The following is a 19,318-nucleotide window of genomic DNA, read 5'->3' on the forward strand; positions in this document are numbered from 1 at the left end:
AGCAGTTTTGCCCAGTCGTCTTTGCAGCACACCTCAAGCTCCATCAGGTTGGATGGGAAGTGTTGGTTTTCATCCAGGATGTCTCTGTACATTGCTGCATTCATCTTAGTCTAGTCAGGGAGTTGACCAAGAACCTAGTGGTCACTCTGTCAGAGCTACAGCATTTTACTGTGGAGAGGACAACCTTCCAGAAGGACAACAATCTGCAGCAATCCACCAATCACGCCTGTATGGTATAGTAGCCAGACGGAAGACATTTCTTAGTAAAAAGTTTGCCAAAATGCACCTGAAAGACTCTTAGATCATAAGAAACAAAATTCTCTGGTCTGATGAGACAAATATTTAACTCTTTGGCGTGAATGCCAGGTGTCATGTTTGGAGTAAACCAGGCAGCGCTCATCACCAGGCCAATACCGTCCCTACAGTGAAGCATGGTGGTGGCAGCATCATGCTGTGGGGATGTTTTTCAGTGGCAAAAACTGGGAGACTATTCAGGATAGAGGGAAAGATGAATGCAACAATGTACAGACACATCCTGGATGAAAACCAATGCTTTTCATCCAACCTGATGGAGCTTGAGAGGTGCTGCAAAGAGGAATGGGCAAGACTGCCCAAAGATAGGTGTGCCAAGCTTGTGGCATTGTATTCAAAAATACTTGAGGCTGTAATTGGTGCCAAAGGTGCATCAACAAGGTATTGAGTAAATGCTGTGAATATTTATGTACATGTGATTTTTACCGTTTTTTAATTTTTAATACATTTGCAAAATAAAAAAACAAAAACAATTTCACATTGTCACTATGGGGTATTTTCTGGATAATTTTGAGGACAAAAATGACTTAAATCCATTTTTGGAAAAAGACTGTTACATAACAAAATATGAAAAAAGTGACGCTCTGTGAATACTTTCCGGAAGCACCGTCTGTAAGGTGGCTGACAGGGGCAAATGCGCAGTTACGTCCAAAATACATGCAATTTCACAACACAACGCACAAGTGCAGGGCAAACATGCAGCAACGATCAAAATAAACCCAAAAGACATGCAATACAGGGAACACACAACACATTAAATCCGCAATTTTATAATTGTATAAAATTATTTTCTAATTTTGTACCTTTTCACTCCAACTTTTTTCTAGGCATTCCCACATATGTATTTGTATATCCCTCTCAGACAAGGCACCACTAGTAGGGCTCACAGATGTATGAATATGTAGACGCTAGCTTCAGGCTTGTCAGCCACGTAAATACAGCCGCCATCTTGTGCAGGGGTTTTGTCAGACCGATCTGTATCTAACTGGCATCGAACTTCGAATCATGGATTGACCTCTGTCTGAGTTAACTAATGCAGTAAAGAGATGTAGCTTCCCCCAGCTCAGAATGGCGGCCGCGTTGACACATCATTTCAAAGAACAGCAGTGTCAGAGGTGGCATTTACATATTCTTATTTATGTGGCTTACTTCCTAGTAGCATGTTAACCTCCGGTTTCATCGTACATCAGTTGAGTTTTTCCCATAGTTTGTGTTTTACAGGGGTTGTGTCTGTTTTGGACGTTATTGCACGTTTGTCCCACACTTATGTGTTGTGAAGTTGCATGTGTTTTGGCTGTTTGCGTTTATTTTTTATATTTCCCCTATTGGCATCTATTGGACTCCAAAGAATGATTGTCATTAAAGTTAGTTTTGTTTCGCAATAGGAGAGGAAAGAAAAAACAGCCCCACGTTGTTACCTCACGGATCAGATCCTGCTCTAGATTGTGTCGTGCCAGCAGCATCTTCCTCTTGTACTGGCGACACTGCAGCTCATAATACTGCCTCTGCCTCCTCAGCAGGCCTGACTCCTCCTCTGCTTGGAGCTGCTGCAGACACTCTTTCTGGTGCACCAGCCACTCCTGCTTCTCCCGCTTGGGCGTTGACTGGTTCTCGTTCAACTCCTTGAGTTACAGCAATGTGCAAAAATGAGTCCTTGTCTTTGATGACTGCAATGTTTGCTAATATGTGCATCAGATGCTAAAAATGGGTGTCACCTCTTTAAGCTGCTCCTTGCGTTGTCGATATTGTCGTTTCTGTGATTCCAGCAGACTTGTCAACTCCTTTTTCTGCTGGCCGAGTATGTGCTGCTGGAACTTTTTCTCCTCAGTTAGGACCGCCTTTGTCTGAGAGAAGGACCAAACAAAACCTCATTTAATTGAATCTTAGCTGTGGAAAGATTAACCAGCTCACCTCCTTGTCCATGATAGCGGAGTGCTTTTTGGATAACTTTTCACCCTCCATAGAGAAGCTGTTCCTCTGGTTCTCCAGCTCCTTGTCCAGTCTCAGCTGGTGCTCGTCCATCTCTGCTTTCAGCTTGTTTTCAAGGCCCATCAACTGTTTCTGGTGCTGCCGGCGCATACGCTTGTACCTAGGACCAAAAGTAGGCGATGAAGATGAGACTACGTACCTTGTACTTACAGGACTTTATATGTTTTGCTTTACCCAGACATCTGCTCCCTCAAGGCCGACCCCTGCTCATGTTCTTGGATCTGGCGAGTAACAAGCGAAGCAGTCCTGATGGTAGCGAAATGGTCTCTGCCTCGACGACGTCTCCCACCCCCACCTCCTCCTCCTCCTCCACCACCACCACCACCAGCAGACGAGGCATCTCGTTGTGAGTCAACCTCTGGCTGATAAGGGTCATCATAGATGTTGTCGTGGCTCTACAGAGGATGAGAAATATTGATGCCGTGATTTCAACAGGAAGCTATGGAAGGGTACGACCTTTTCACTGATAATGCAGTGTTGTAAAGTTGCCCTATTGACACTTTTATTACCCTCTTCTTGCATTTTATTGTATGTTATTGTTTAGTAACAGGATTTTTATCAATGCATTTTATTCTGTTAGGATTAACATTATATATATATATATATATATATATATATATATATATATATATATATATATATATATATATATATATATATATATACACACACATATATATACCTGAAAGGTGACAATCTACAATGTAAACAGTCATGAAAATAAAGAAAACGCATTGAAATGAGAAGGTGTGTCCAAACTTTTGGCCTGTACTGTGTGTGTAGTGGTTTGGACACACCTTCTCATTTCAATGCGTTTTCTTTATTTTCATGACTATTTACATTGTAGATTGTCACCTTTCAGGTGACTACCTCTTGAAGCTCATCGAGAGAATGCCAAGAGTGTGAAAAACTGTAATCAGAGCAAAGGGTGGCTATTTTGAGGAAACTAGAAAATAAAACATGTTTTCAGTAAGTTCACCTTTTTTGTTAAGTACATAACTCCACATGTGTTCATTCATAGTTTTGATGCCTTCAGTGACAATCTACAATGTAAATAGTCATGAAAATAAAGAAAACCCATTGAATGAGAAGGTGTGTCCAAACTATATATATATATATATATATATATATATATATATATATATATATATATATATATATATATATATATATATATATATATATATATATATATATATATATATATATATATATATATATATATATATTAAAAAAAGAGAAATACAAATCTTACAGATCAAATACAAATACAGATCTTACATGAAAGTGTAGGTTGTATGGAAAATAAAAATATCACGCCTTTGTAAACAAAAAAATAATACCACCAACAGCTAGAAAATGAAAACAGAATAAAATATTGCTTACTTTTTTCCACACTTACAAATTAAATTTAAAAAAAATTGTTTGGCCTAAATAAAATGACTGTCACATATGGTGGTCTCGTACACATACACATGACCGTAGCGCGTACATAAGCAGCAGCGGGGACAGTGTTCTATTTTTCATGAACAGGTGGGTAAAGTCCTACGGTTTTTCAAACACTACTTTTGTAAATATTGTGATTTCGTGGGTAAAATAAACAACGTTTTGTAATGTTTTAATTGTTACTGATCATCTGTGCTCGCAGCAGGGAGAGGGTGGATATAATGCTTGCAGCACATTCGAAAAGCAAACAGTCACTTTAATAGTGTGCATAAAAGTGGATGAAGTATTGCAGAGACTTACATTTTCCTGCAGGTGGCGCAAGCCTTCTTTTTTTTTTTACTAGTCTGGACTCGCTAAAATCCACTAAGTGTCTTAGATTATACGGGATCCATTTCTGACCCGAGGACACGCATCTGTCACATAATTTTAGTAGCAGATGTCCGGGAGGGACTAGTCTTAATGACAGCTCAGGATTTTGGGCTCATGCCCACATGCAAAGTCCAAAGAACAAACAAACAAACAAAAAACGCCAAGGACTGACCAGCGGCTTGTGTAAGACAGAGCTGTTAGAGGTGACTGTGTGCTCGCCCTCCTGCATCATGGCCATCTCGCCGCTGTCGTCTGAACCGTCCGCCAGGCTGTTGACGGAGCTGCTTTGGGAGCTGGCGCTGATGGACATGGATGGCAGCGAGTGGGAGCTCTCCATGCTGTTGACCGTTCCCGTGCGCAGCATGTACTGCTCCACGTCCTGGGGGTAACCCGTAAAAAAATATAATCATTATCATTTACTAGTAGGTGCTGCTGATGGAGATTATACTTCATAAGGAGTATGAATGAAACATACAAAGAATATCTGAATTCCATAATTTCCGTTTGGGGAAGAGCAAACTGGTTTGAACATTAGCCTTTTGTTAGCAAGGGAAGTGGTCACAATATACATTGAGAACTCTCATACAAAGGCAGGATGGACGAAACAAAGCGGTTTCGATTCATCAATGCTTTGGTTCCTCTTTTTGACTGACACAAACCGTTGAATTCAATACCTTTAACTATTGCGTTGGATCTTACCTCTTCCTCCTCGGCCCCCTCTGGTGCAGGGCCATTGTGGGCTTCGTGGAAGAGGATTTTCTTCATCTTCCGGTACTGCAGGTTGTCCAGCTCGCGAACAGCATCCTTGGTACGTGCAATGAGGTCCATCACAACGGTCATGGGACGCTCTCTGCATAGGAAATGGTGCTGCATGGAGAAAAAGAGGTGATAGCTAGTACAGCCATCGTGTGCTGTATTGGACTTGGGAATGGGCGATATGTCCAAAAATCTATATCGCGATATATATATTGCAGCCTCTTGCAATAACGATATATGTCATTATATATTATGTGGTATGTAAATGACAATAGAACCATTTCAAAACGGGTTACAAAGGCTCCTAATTTAGTTCATTCATCATTTCTGGTTTTATTATTTTCGATAACATGTTTCTATCTGCACTTCCAATGCTACTTAAAATTTCCAAGATCATTGAATGATTATATTTTCTATAAACATTTAATTCAGAAAAAAACACAGAATGACAAAATATGAACAACATTTTAAATTATGTCCTAATATTGGCTTTGATTGGAATCCTTTGGTTTTTTTCCCCAACAGGCCTCCTATGTCTAGGAACTGTGTCCTCAGTTTGTAAAAAATAACAAAAACAACAAAAAAAATTTTGATGGTAAAAAATATCTATCTAATCACTGTAGTGTCTATGTGGTATCTTTACTGTTAATATTTGTATCGATCCGCCCACCTTTGTTTGCATTCAAGAGCTCTAGCTTGCAATTAGCAGATCCTCCTACGGTATGTAGTGTAACATGTTTAGCTATTCCTGGTCATCCAGTGATAATAATATTCGTAAGAAATTTAGTTTATTTAGCGCGAGAATGGAGGCGAGGATTACTGATTTTGAAGTGGCTTTGCACTGTGGAGGGCTATAATGAGTTGACGACATGTTTGTTTGCTTTCACTGTCACATTTGCGGGATACAAATGAAATGTGTCATCAATATGCATTGTCACAATATAACGATAGTACTAAAAGCTCTCACGCCAAATTTGATAATTTACATCATGTACCGCACAACCACAATTGGACCGAAATGATCGTTACACAATAATTTGATTAATGATCATAATCAAAATGACACAATAAAATAATAAGCAGCATAGGCAGGCTTTCCCCTATTTGTATCTGATCGTGGCGCAATGCCACGGTTTAATTGAAGCAGCCACACCTTAAAAACTACGATTTTATAAAAGTAATATATTGTATGAATAAATGTATAGCCTATATTGTTTATGCACAACTGACTAGTGATGGGCAGGAAATGTGGTCACTGAAACAATTTGATCATCCGTAAGCAAGACGCACGCGAGTGTCAGGAGCCTTAGCGGTAAGACGAGGCTCCGCCCGCGCGGCTGCTTTGCTGCATCTTTGCTCCGGCGGCTTGGGCGAAAGTGCACAGCCTCGCTTTGCAGTCCAGCCAGACCCACCCAGCCTTCAGTCCTTGTATAGAAGTTATGGGTCTGACTTAACGACTTCTCTTACCCGCAATGTTCTAACACATGATGCCAGCTATACAGCAGTGGCGCTTTCTAAAGACTGCAGGGGAAGTTCAGCTTCCAATAAAAATTTTTTTAAAAAAAAGGTCAAATGTGTCTTTTGTGTTTGCATTTCATTGACTAAAAGCTTTAATATGAGTTTAACTTTTGTCTCGAATCATCTGCTTTGGCGACAGTTGGTGTCACTTTTTTCATTGATTTGGGAGCGTCACAGTGCTGCAGCAAAACAGACAATCATTGGATAAATACTCGACTTTGTCCCGCCCACGGATGGTAAGTGAATGAATAAGAGTGATCGAAAGGGGGTCGCCAGGCTTTCGCATGATGATTGGATGACCTGTCTGGGCTGAATCCCTTTTTGATTGACAGTAAAATAAGCAAATCAGCAATCTTGAAATATAAAACATTGCCGAAGCATTTTTCAACTTTCATTCTGTTGTTCGTGTTGATATGGAGATATTCATATTTTTTAACCAAAGTTTTCTTTGTAAAATCTAGCATGTTCATATCTTTTATTTGTTATTGGAGACTGTACACATGTTTAAAGAGTAGCTAAAAAAAAAAAGCTTCCCTACTTGAAAGACCAGCAGCTGCCACTGGTATACAGCCTGTGTTACATTGTACAATAGTAACAATAAAAAAATAGAGCAAAACGATGTAACAATATATGTTAATACTAATCACTATTAACACAAACTTGTTTTAAATGTATATATACTTTTTTAGCATAAAAAAAAATATATACATGCATCATCAACAACTATGCAAATTAAATAATGTCGTCTCATTGACCACGCCCCTAGCCACACCCCCACCACCACCTTTACATTTCAAGCTGGGGGAAATCCTGATAGGGCTTAAATATGGGGCTCCCAAATCACTCTGTAGACCTGTGTCATGACCAAAAATCTTGAGGTCAACAGTAAATGGTACAAAAGCCACAATGGGTGCATCAATTGGCGTGTGTACCTTGAGCAACACATCAGAGGTAAGTCTGTCCTGGACCAACTTCTGCAAGCATGAGTCCACAAAATTGCGAAAATAATCCGACCTGAAAGAAAAGGGTGTTATGAAAAGGAGCTCATCAAACATTAACACTGAAAGCATACATAGTGAGATGCTTCATAAAGGCCTTCAGGGAGCTCAAATGGCAAAAGCATCACTGCGAGAAATTCTTAACTCTTTGGGATTCTGGAATAAACAAGTCCACAATATACTCATATGATATAAACATGTCCCAAAAAAAACCCCAGAATCAGAATCTCACCAGTGATTTGACTGCAACACGGGACTCTCATTCTGGGCAATGTGATATAAGGCACTCATAGCATTCATGTTGAACAGGGGAGGCTTCCTTTCCGCTAGTCAGGGAGAACACCACACAACTCAATGAGAAAATATCAGATAAAATGAAAAGTAGAGGGTTGAACAGTAGGCTTTTTTGGACCATAGTGTGTCTGCCTCTTACCCAGCTCTATGCAGGTAATGCCAAGTGACCACACATCCACCTTGCCATCGTACTGACCCTCGTCCATGGCCAGGATCACCTCAGGGGCCATCCTGCGTTCACGAGTAAACAAAACCATTTGACCTTTTCCTGTTTGCCTTTGATCTGAGGACACTCGGTTACTGTGTACGACGCTTGCTATGTTAAACTAACGCAAGTATTGTGGTTGTAATGACGTCTTTACCAGTAAGGTGTTCCCACAAAGGAGTTGGCTGGAGCGACAATGGATGCAGAACCAAAGTCACCCAGTTTGACCTGACCCGGCTCTGTGAGCAAGATGTTTCCTGCTTTCACATCCCTGAGTGGGACAAATAATCAGAGAGGACAAAACATCAGCTCAGCATAATATATTGAGGGTGACACAAATGAAAGTATTGCATGAGCTTCTCACAGGAAGTGTGTGCATACCTGTGAATCATGTTGTGAGAGTGAAGATAGACCAGTCCCTGAAGTGCACCATGGGTAATAGCAGCTATTTCCACCTCTTGGAGGGGTTTCTTGTGGACTAAGTGGAGGGATATCAGATAATAATGGATTTGAATACAAACACGACATACTGTGCACCAAGGTAGTGCCTTTGAACAATTATTTTCACACACATGACACATTTCCCCCCTCTTACCTTCCAAAAGGTCAGAAGCGGAGCCCAAGCAGTACTCCATCACCAGCTGGCAAAGAGACAGTGTCACAGTGTGAGTGCACAATACTATTTCTGGCTGCTAAAGAGCACTTGTAACAACTTTTCACACTTGACCCAAAGGAGAGATTTTACATTAACAGTAAAGCCTTTTTATGTCCAACTCAGAAAGTAATGCTTTGTTTTGCTCCTGTTGCTGATGTGGAAAGACCTGCTCCAAAAAGAAGAAACTAATCCAGCCAATCAAGTTCCATGAATGTCAAGTCCAAAATTATACTACTTTGTAACAAATGCCTCAGGTCCTACAATAGTGTATTCAATGTGTGTTGCCAAAAAATTAGCCATTATGCTGGAGTTTAGACATCTATGTGGCTTTTATGCTAATGAATAGAGGTGGGAATCTTTGGGCCCCCCACGATTTGATTACAATTACGATTCAGGACCTACGATTCGATTAAAAATCGATGATTGATGCATCTTTAATTTATGTATATTGATGCAGCTTTACATTTTTTTTCATTTTACTAAATAAGCGTTTATCACTTGCAACTTGAAAAAAACAATTCATTTGGAAAGAGAAACAGTTAAATTAATTCCCACATTTATTAAATTAATGAAAATGTGTGCAAAACTGGATCATAAGTGCCCTATAATAAAGACGCTGCTCGGATCTCTCGGTAAGGTGGCTCGCGGCAGTCAGTCAAGTTTTAGAACAGTCTACATTACTTTATATTCAACAAATAAATCGATCATTGCTGTTTTCTAATTGATTCTATATTCGTCCATTCTGAACTGCGATGCATTAAAAAAAATATTATTTCCCCCACCTCTACTAATGAACTGTGTTTGTCCACACTGGTCTCTGTGATAAGAGGCACTATTGTGCACTACATCCATATTTTACACACTCTGTAACTAAATTTGCCCAACACAATAGAATACATATATCACAAGCAACAACAGGAGGGCATACACTTTAGCAATACTAGCATAGCTATGTGAGCTACAGTGCTAATATTAGTCACATTTTCACAGTAGTCAGGTTGCTAGGTCATACTAGGTTAGCCTACTCGCTGAAGAAAAACTAAATGATCAAACTTTCAGCCACCACATCTGTAGCTGACTGACTGCTTGCAGAACTCAAGCCTTTATTTTAAGATGTGCAGTTAAGCCTGCTTTAAGAGAAAGCTGTGGCGTGTCATGTCTACAAAGTTTTTTTCCCCTTCATGACGTCAAGAAAACTTATGAAATTCATAAGGGCTCGGTCAAATTGCACACTAAACAGGCAAAAAAGCTCTTAAAGGGGAACTGCAGTTTTATGGGGGGAACTTTGCTTATCATTCACAATCATTATAAAAGAAAAAAAGCACACACTTTTTTAAAATGTTTTTTTAGAATTCTAAAGACAAAAAAAATAAATAAAAAATAACACTTTCAAAATGCAGCTAATGGGAGCCTTCTAACTATGTTGCCTTCAAAGTAGGGCTGGACCATTATGGCAAAAATAATAATCACAATTGATATTGTAATCACAATTAATTACACGATTATTTATTAATTTGACAACAAGAGTAATTGTTGTACCACCAAAACTCAACTTTAAATATATATATATATATATAACAAACGGATATAAATTACAACCGTAAAAAAACTAAACGAGTAAAACATTAATAGTAATAACAACAAATTAAAATAACAATAGCAATATAATTTAAAAAAAATAATACAACTCAGTTTTTCCGCATTTAATTCAATTTTTTACCTTTTACACTTATTTAACCACCATAGAATGTGTGTTTTTTGTGTCAAATAACATTTTATAATATGTTTAATTCCATTGCAAAAATCCTCACATGTATTTGTGCAACACATCTTTTGACAATTTTGACCAGTATTTTAAGTCAAAGTATAACAATTGTTTGATGTATGAATACCCTGCTTTAAGTACATTATGCTTGTGTGAGGTACTTTTGTAGACCTTTAAAAACTAAAAGACTGAAACTTCTTCTGCAACCAGGAAATCCTCCGAAAAGCAAAGAGCATTCAGCTTCCCCGAGCTATGTCCTTGTGGGTGAATTCTTCCTGTTGCCTTCAGGGCGACGTTATGCCCTTCCATTGTGTATAACAAATCGCTTTTCCAAATCATTCGCCCTCTCTGCACTCAGACTCTTAAACAGTTAAATTTTTCAGAGTGTTGTATTGTTGTACTGTTTGTGTATTTATTGACTATTTATTTATTGTGGGCCATGCATGTGTAGGCTTTGTGAACCACGACAATCTGCTGCTCAAAATGAATTGCCCCTTGAGGGATTAATAAAGTTGCTCGAATTGAAATATACATATGCATTTCAATAAATTTGAATATTGTGCATCACATTATTTCAGAATCAATTCAGACAAAGACTAATTAAATCCTCTGAATTGTTTTAAAGTTCATTTACGAACGTGCATTCAATTGAGTGTAGTATGCAACGCAGCAGATCGTCCACCATTTTATTAAGCAAACGAGCTGGGTAGAGCTAGGTGCATGGCAGAGTGCAATGTATTCACTTGTGCTGAGCGGAGTGTAAAATAAAATGACGCACAGTGCGCACACTTGTTTTAAAATAATTGCATTTATTTAACAGGAAATAATGGAAATGGAACATAAACATGTATTTGACGCTCAAATCTTAACATTAGGAATGTAATGAAAACTGCTATAATATACTGTAGTGTTACATTATTTACATATACAAGTTGTATACATCAACAGTTGGCAATTTGGAGTGCATAACTTAGAGAAATTATATTTTAACTATTATATTCAATTACATTGTAACTATATTTTTTCCATCATTAAAATGTAATGTGTACATTTTATCATGTAGGTCTACTAATTATTTAGACAATTATGACCAAACAAAAATATCACTGATCTTTAGTTTGTTAAAAAAAAAAAAAAAAAAAAGAACACTCAATTCTAGTGTACAGTGCATGAAAATATGTGTGCATGTGTATGGTCATATGTAGAAATAAACTTTGTATTCTATATTGTGTATAGGTACACTGAATGTGCACAATAATTGGCATCTCCACCACTGTTCAGTGTAAATACAGAAACCAGTGTTGTAAACTAACGTATATATGTTTCACATAGCTGTCTTTCTTTGTGTTAGCTTGAAAAATGACAAATCTGCTCTTTTAAATTGTCAAATTGTGCAATTAAAAGCTGAACAGAACATCAGCTGAACATCGATTAAAGTCAACTGTATTAGCGGGTAAGCTCGTTCAGCTCGCAGCATCATGGTCTACTGCAAAAATAGTTACTTTTTAAGTGTTTATTTTCGGACACGCGGTATAGTAAGCGGTCTTGCTCCTGCTACATTGTCTTTAATAGTAATAGTAATTCAGTACAGTATGAGTCATTTCGAAATATTACTGTTGCGTAGATGTCCTAATGGTTAGTCTGCAGATGGCGCTTTAAGTTTGTAGTATTTTTGCCAAAGAAAATTGACCCACAGGGTTTACAAGTTGATTTGTTGTCTACCGCGGCAAAGGTGAAGTGTGTCTATATGTCTTCTCCTCTATTTCTTTCCGGTGTAGAAGACATATTTCATTCATGTCTTGTATTGAGTCTTGCTTTTCCGGGTGAAAAATCACAACAGTTTGCCGTACAAAGACGCTTGTTCCGATTGGATACTCCTCGTGCTTTTTCACCCGCACCTCTCCCACATGCAACTGTGATTGGCTATTTTGTCCCACTCGCTAAAAGACTAAATTAAATATAATTGGATATTGTCTCTGTCAACATTTTCATCTTGTTTTAATTTGTTGACTAAATTGTCAATTAATTTCCTCATTGTTTCAGTCAACATGCATTTGTTTTCATTCGTTATCATCCTAATTTCTTTAGGGGAAAATAAGTTGCAGACAATAGCGAAGACTCAACATTTTTAGTCAACAAAATTAACCTTGTTGTGAATGATATGCAAAATTCCAGAAAAATATTCCCCTTCAAGGGCCAGCTAAAGGTGCACTTACCCACGCCGTGTGCTCCCTCAGGTAGCAGCCATGGTACTCGACCGTGTTGGGGTGCCGCAGTTTCTGGAGGAATTTGACTTCTTTGATGATGTCCTGCCATTTCTGATACACGGCCAGAGGCAGTTATGAGCAAACACATTTATCTCAGACAATAGTTATTGATGACAGTAATTCCTACCTCATTGGACTGTTTGCCACCATAGGACATCTTCTTGATGGCCACCACCTCATTGGTGCGGATGTCATGGGCCTAAAGAACAGATTTGATTGCAATCTTTAGCTGTCCCTCTGTGAGGTTATGTTTGTACCAGTTTTATTATTTCATTTATCTGTCGGTTAAGAGCAGAGGAAAAACTACGCACAAAGTAGACGGCACCGAAGCTCCCATGTCCAATCTCCCTCAGGTCTGTGAAGAGCTTCTCAGGATCCTCCCTGCAGAAGAGCTCAGCCACCTCCGGGTCCTTCAGGCTCCCGGCCCGCACACTCGATGGCATGGCCAGCGCCTAGCGAGCGAGGGTGGGGGGGTTGCGTAAAGGGAAAGCATGATCAGGTTGTGGAAACATAATCTGGTTTGTGACACAGAGGACCTTTTTGACACCACACATATATTATTCATCAAATACACTTTGGTTTGGTTCCTGGGTGAAATGTGCATTTAAACTACAAAATCATTTCTTTTTAATAGCACATTCACTTGTAGAGACATCAATTTAAAGAATTAAAAAGTATAATGCAGCTTGGAATGGAGGCCTAAAAATGCTAAAGCAAAGTGATGTGAACCTAAGGACGGGGTTCAGCATATTGAGAAAACGTTTTTTACAGGTTACAATAACCCAGTGTTTCTCGAACATTTTTCTGTTATCACCCACCAGGAAGAAGAACCCCCCCCCCGCTCCATGCAACTACAAATAGTACCGTTTGTCAATAAAAGTTCACTTCTGCATAACTATGTGTCCTTAACAGTAAAGAAAAAAAAAAAAATGACAACATACAGATCAACCTATAACAAAGAATACCTTTGTTTAATAACATTGTTGTAGCGTGTAACTGAAAACATTTAAAGTGCATCAATTTGGCTGAACACTTTTTTTTATTCTTATTTAAACTATAAACATTTTTGACCAACTTGAAAAATGTAATTAAACTCAATAAATAATAATAAATTCAAAACCTACAAAATGAAAATGAATAAAACAGTTTGTGCTAATTTTGTTTTTTTTTCACATCACAATGAGGAAGTCAGGATTAATGGCTACAATGAGCATGTTTTGTAGTGCACAGCTTTTCGAAGAAGGGTTTGAAAAATGATACTGATAGAGCATGTTCTCCGGAGTTACACACGCCTCCCTGGCATCGCACCACGCCCCCACAGAGGGGCCCGCCCACTATTTGGGAAGAACCGGCCGAAAACATTTACCTCTGGATGCACTTTAAAATGTTGGTTGTGCTGCGTAAAGGGGAATTGCACTTTTTTTTTTTATAAATTTGCCTGTCGTTCACAATAATCCTTATGTAAGACAGGAACATGTCTTTCTTTTTTTATGCATTCTAATTCATAAAAGACTGAAAGTAAAAGGTGGATAACAATGCAGCTAATGAGAGACAATTTACGATTTAAAATGTATAAAAAAAAAGCATGTGTGTGCTTGTCTCACACAAGGATTATGAATGATAAACAGTCCAAAAAAAGTGTGTTCCCCTTTAACTGTTCAGTTCAGTTCCAGTTTATTTCGAACCTGCATAAGATACAATGTAATGCATCACACAATTACAGTTGTTTCATTACAGCACGTCCGAAAAGGAGTAGGAAGAAGCAGAGCTTATTTAATCCTACCCCTTTTCATACCATAGCAATGTTATCCAATTTCCTTGTTCTCTGTAACAGAACAGTGAACAAATAAATAATAAAAACATAATATACCATAGTAAGCATACAAATATTAAATACATAAATAATCTTTGTCTCAATAAAAAAAAAAAAGGAAAAAAAAGGGTTGATTATGTTCATCATAATTCTTGTTCTGTGTACTTTGTGAACACTTGTAGTTTGAACAGTCTCTTAAACTGAATCATATTGGTGCTCTAAGTGTGAAACTTATGAATGTCTTATAAATGCAGAATATTATAGTAACAAATCATTTGTACCATTTGGAGAAGACATTTTAATACCTACACATAACAGAAACGGCAAATGAACAGCACAACTATAAATTAAATTAATACCGGTCTGACAACAGTTGTAATCATGATCAAGGTTGTTAACGCTACAGATTTATAGTGTCGTAGCACTTGCCCATTTAAATTACACACACTATCAAATTTAATTGCGACCGGATTTGGACTAAAGTCCAGAGTAGTAATAAAGTAGATATGCCATCTTGAAGTACAATCACCAATAAATACTTCCACTCATATTAACATTAACAGACAGGGCAGCTTTTTCTTCTTGACGGTGCTGTCAATGAAGAAACAGGAAGCCTCAATGCTAGGTTACAATTGATTCAATTCAAAGTTATACACAGGTTACACTACTCGAAGGTTAAGTTGCATAAACTCTTTCCCCAAACTTCCCCCTTGTGTGAAAGATGCAAGAGATCAGATGGCACGCTTGCACACCAATTTTAGCTATGCCCTGAGATTAAACATTTCTGGAGTTCGATTTTCAGATGGTATTTTCATGTACTTAAAGTAAACCTGGATCCTGAACCGGAAACTGCTTTGCTTGGCATTTCTAACACTAACACAAGATGGGTCGGAATATTAGCACAGTGGTGGCCTATGGTATGGTCATTGCAAAGAGATGCATTTTAAGAGTGTGGAAATCTGACTCACCACCTAAATTTGAAGCTTGGTTGAGGGAGCTAGTGGCAGTCCTCTACATTGAAAAACTGAGATATGAGATTTCTGGTAACTTAAATACATTTTGTGATGTGTCGAGACCTATTTTGGAATACCTGAAACTGTAGTCAATAATCCTAACACCCCCTAAGAAGTATATGTTTTGGCATACTTGATGTGATTGATGAACGTCGACATTCAACTGATGTGTTAAGCCTCCTTGTATGTATTTTGTTTTTACATGTTATAATCTTTGTAAAAAACTATTTCCTTCATTATTTTTATTTCCATATGTTATTTATTTACTTTAACATATGTCCAGGGTGTACCCCGTCTTCCGCCCGAATGCAGCTGAGATAGGCTCCAGCACCCCCCACGAGCCCGAAAGGGACAAGCAGTAGAAAATGGATGGATGGATGTGTATATACTACACCTACTCAGTGGCCTAGTGGTTAGAGTGTCCGCCCTGAGATCGGTAGGTTGTGAGTTCAAACCCCGGCCAGAGTCATACCTAAGACTATAAAAAATAGGACCTCTCAGCATCAAGGGTTGGAATCACCAAAATGATGGTGATTCCCGGGCTGCCCACTACTCCCCTCACCTCCCAGGGGGTGAACAAGGGGATGGGTCAAATGCAGAGGACAAATCTCACCACACCTAGTGTGTGTGACGATCATTGGTACTTTAATGTTTATTAAGAAAACAGACAATAAAAATACTTTGGAAAAAAAAAGAAGAAACTGGAAGCCAGAAGATGGTTGGTTCCCTTTCAATCAATCAAAGTTTATTTATATAGCCCTTAATCACGAGTGTCTCAAAGGGCTGCACAAGCCCTTTTGTAAATAATCAAATGTATATACGTGTTCTTATACTTTCTGAGCTCACTATGTTCACTGCTCGCTGTACATATCCTACAAAGTCAGACCTACACTGTTACAATGTCCATTTCTCAGATGATATAATTGTTGATGACTGAAGTGCTGATATCAACCCAACCTAACCCCTCCACATCTCACCCCCCTGGATTGTAAATAATTCAATGTATGTACTCTGATGATTAACTTGTGTGATGACTGTATTATGCTGATAGTATATATTTGTACCATGAATTGATTAATGTGGACCCCGACTTAAACAAGTTGAAAAACTTATTCTGGTGTTACCATTTAGTGGGCAATTGTACGGAATATGTATTGTACTTTCGCAGCCGAGTGTGAAGCGACTGGGATGGGAATCAGCACCTCCATGTCCGAGTCCATGGTTCTCGCCCGGAAAAGGGTGGAGTGCCATCTCCGGGTTGGGAAGGAGATCTTGCCCCAAGTGGAGGAGTTCAAGTACCTCGGAGTCTTGTTCACGAGTGAGGGAAGAGTGGATCGTGAGATCGACAGGCGGATCGGTGCGGCGTCTTCAGTAATGCGGACGCTGTATCGATCCGTTGTGGTGAAGAAGGAGCTGAGCCGGAAGGCAAAGCTCTCGATTTACCGGTCGATCTACGTTCCCATCCTCACCTATGGTCATGAGCTTTGGGTTATGACCGAAAGGACAAGATCACGGGTACAAGCGGCCGAAATTAGCTTCCTTCGCCGGGTGGCGGGGCTCTCCCTTAGAGATAGGGTGAGAAGCTCTGTCATCCGGGAGGAGCTCAAAGTAAAGCCGCTGCTCCTCCACATCGAGAGGAGCCAGATGAGGTGGCTCGGGCATCTGGTCAGGATGCCACCCGAACGCCTCCCTAGGGAGGTGTTTCGGGCACGTTCAACCGTTAGGAGGCCACGGGGAAGTCCCAGGACACATTGGGAAGACTATCTCTCCTGGCTGGCCTGGGAACGCCTCGGGATCCCCCGGGAGGAGCTGGACAAAGTGGCTGGGGAGAGGGAAGTCTGGGCTTACTTGTTTAGGCTGCTTCCCCCGCGCCACGACCTCCGATAAGCGGAAGAAGATGGATGGATGGATGGATGGATGTACTGTACTGTGCAATCTACTAATAAAAGTCTCAATCAGTCAGTCAAAAGCCACAACGACATCCTCGGCTCAGATCCCACCTTTGAGACAGACATTTAAATTTTGCATGCAAGCCTAAAGCTGCTTTAGGCTTGCTGCTTTAGTAAAGCAACAACACTCAGATCGATTATAACCGGAATTCAGCCCGTTGATGATAAACAGTGCAACTACTTTCCCAATAGATCACTCATTCACCAAAAAAAAAAAAAAAGTTATTGTTTGGATGACATGCGGGAGACAGTCCTTCCAAATGGACGATGCAGGTGTACCTAATGTTGTGGCCTGTGGGTGTGCATTGAGCATCCCTGCTCAGCAAGCTTACACTTGAATGATCAATTAGATGATATGAATAAGCAGCATACAAACACGGCTGACTGCAGGCAAGCAGTATTTACTCTCTGCATCTATCACATTTAGAGAGCATCGGTTTAGCTTACTGAATGACGTGTAACATGTCTTACCGTGGCTTTTGGGATCCACTGTAGCTAGCTGAAGCTAGCTAACTGGCCTGATTGGAGAAAAATATAGGTATCTCACTCCTCTTTCCCAGCACCACCCCCCGGCGCTGATGTCTACTCAACGCGAGCAGACTGCATTTGGTCTGTTACTCGAAGTCCTCGCCATCCCGTCGCTCCGAGTCAATTGTGCAGCCGGCAGCCTGAGATGACATGAATGTCAGCGGCAGTGACAGCCAGCCGCTTGTCAGAGCTAAGCTAGCCACCTAGCTGAGGGGGAAGAGCGGCGCTTGTCTACTTTGGACAGTCGGAGAGGCTAATTAGCCGTAGTTAGCAATTAACAAAAAGAGCCGACCGGGAAGTCTTCATCGTGGGGTTGTGTCATAAATTCCCAGGTGTCCACTCCATGCTCCGCTTTGCACTGTCACGACGTTAAACGGTTTGATCCCCGGCTGGCGTTATCCCCATTTTGGTCGACATTCGTTTTTTGTTCAGGGCTTCATGATGGCGGAGCGGGGCGGGAGCCGAGAAAATAGCGGAAGAGGTTCTTCTTCTACGCTTCGAGGATACCTCTGATCTGTGGCGCCTCTATACGATGTGGAGGACTTCTTAACATATTACATGTAGGTAGTTTTTTTGTGCTCTTAGTTTTAGTTTAGTTTATTATTTCTTCGGTCAATGGTCAACAAAGTATACAAACAGTTTTACATAAACAAACAGATGTACATTCATAAACAAACATACATTCATAAATTTAAAAAAAAAAAGGTTGCAGACCGAAAGGGTTTAGGCCAGTGGTTCTTAACCTGGGTTCGATCGAACCCTAGGGGTTCGGTGAGTCGGCCTCAGGGGTTCGGCGGAGGTCAAAACACACCCGACTCATTGTGTAAATACAAACTTCTCCCTATCGGAGTATTACAGATACGGCAAATGCTGACTGATTTGCAGGTGTGTAATTTGTTGTGAGTTTATGCACTGTGTTGGTTTTGTTGTTTGAACAAGATGAAGTTCATGCACGGTTCATTTTATGCACCAGTAAAAAAAACATGGTAACACTTTATTATGGGGAACATATTCACCATCAATTAGTTGCTTATTAACATGCAAATTAGTAACATATTGGCCCTTAACTAGTCATTATTAAGTACTTTTGAATGCCTTATTCGGCCTGGCCTTATTAGAACCCTGACCCTAACCCTAACCAAATAACTCTAAATTAAGTCTTTATTACTTGGAATATGTTCCCCTAGTGTCCAAATAACTCTAAATTAAGTCTTTGTTACTTAGAATATGTTCCCCATACTAAAGTGTTACCAAAAACATATAACATTGTCTTGAATTTTTTTTTAATTTTTCACTAAAGAAGGGTTTGGTGAATGCGCATATGAAACTGCTGGGGTTCGGTACCTCCAACAAGGTTAAGAACCACTGGTTTAGGCTGAAGTTGAACACTTATTGCGCCTAACCCTATAAACAAAGTCAAGTACGAGATGAGCTTCCAAAA

At 39.6% G+C, this 19,318-nt stretch overlaps 1 protein-coding gene across 2 annotated transcripts in view; it reads right to left on the minus strand.

Moving 5' to 3' along the window:
- The window catches only part of taok2b (TAO kinase 2b), a 29,265-nt gene extending 10,870 nt beyond the window's left edge, over positions 1–18,395 (minus strand). The window contains exons 1-16 of one of the 2 annotated variants that reach the window (XM_062055757.1): positions 17,821–18,395; positions 12,886–13,026; positions 12,702–12,773; positions 12,524–12,625; positions 8,483–8,528; positions 8,269–8,365; positions 8,045–8,158; positions 7,822–7,913; positions 7,621–7,714; positions 7,323–7,404; positions 4,816–4,983; positions 4,289–4,495; positions 2,476–2,696; positions 2,224–2,401; positions 2,028–2,156; positions 1,731–1,934 (exon numbers count right to left, since the gene is read on the minus strand). In XM_062055757.1, coding sequence (XP_061911741.1) covers positions 1,731–1,934; positions 2,028–2,156; positions 2,224–2,401; positions 2,476–2,696; positions 4,289–4,495; positions 4,816–4,983; positions 7,323–7,404; positions 7,621–7,714; positions 7,822–7,913; positions 8,045–8,158; positions 8,269–8,365; positions 8,483–8,528; positions 12,524–12,625; positions 12,702–12,773; positions 12,886–13,017 — 1,938 coding nt within the window. In that variant the 5' untranslated portion in view covers positions 13,018–13,026; positions 17,821–18,395. The remainder of the gene's footprint in view (positions 1–1,730; positions 1,935–2,027; positions 2,157–2,223; positions 2,402–2,475; positions 2,697–4,288; positions 4,496–4,815; positions 4,984–7,322; positions 7,405–7,620; positions 7,715–7,821; positions 7,914–8,044; positions 8,159–8,268; positions 8,366–8,482; positions 8,529–12,523; positions 12,626–12,701; positions 12,774–12,885; positions 13,027–17,820) is intronic. The other variant, XM_062055756.1, reaches the window with a different exon arrangement.
- Positions 18,396–19,318: the final 923 nt, after the last annotated feature.

This window comes from Entelurus aequoreus, linkage group LG08 (assembly GCF_033978785.1).
Source record: "Entelurus aequoreus isolate RoL-2023_Sb linkage group LG08, RoL_Eaeq_v1.1, whole genome shotgun sequence".
Taxonomy (NCBI): Eukaryota; Metazoa; Chordata; class Actinopteri; order Syngnathiformes; family Syngnathidae; genus Entelurus; species Entelurus aequoreus.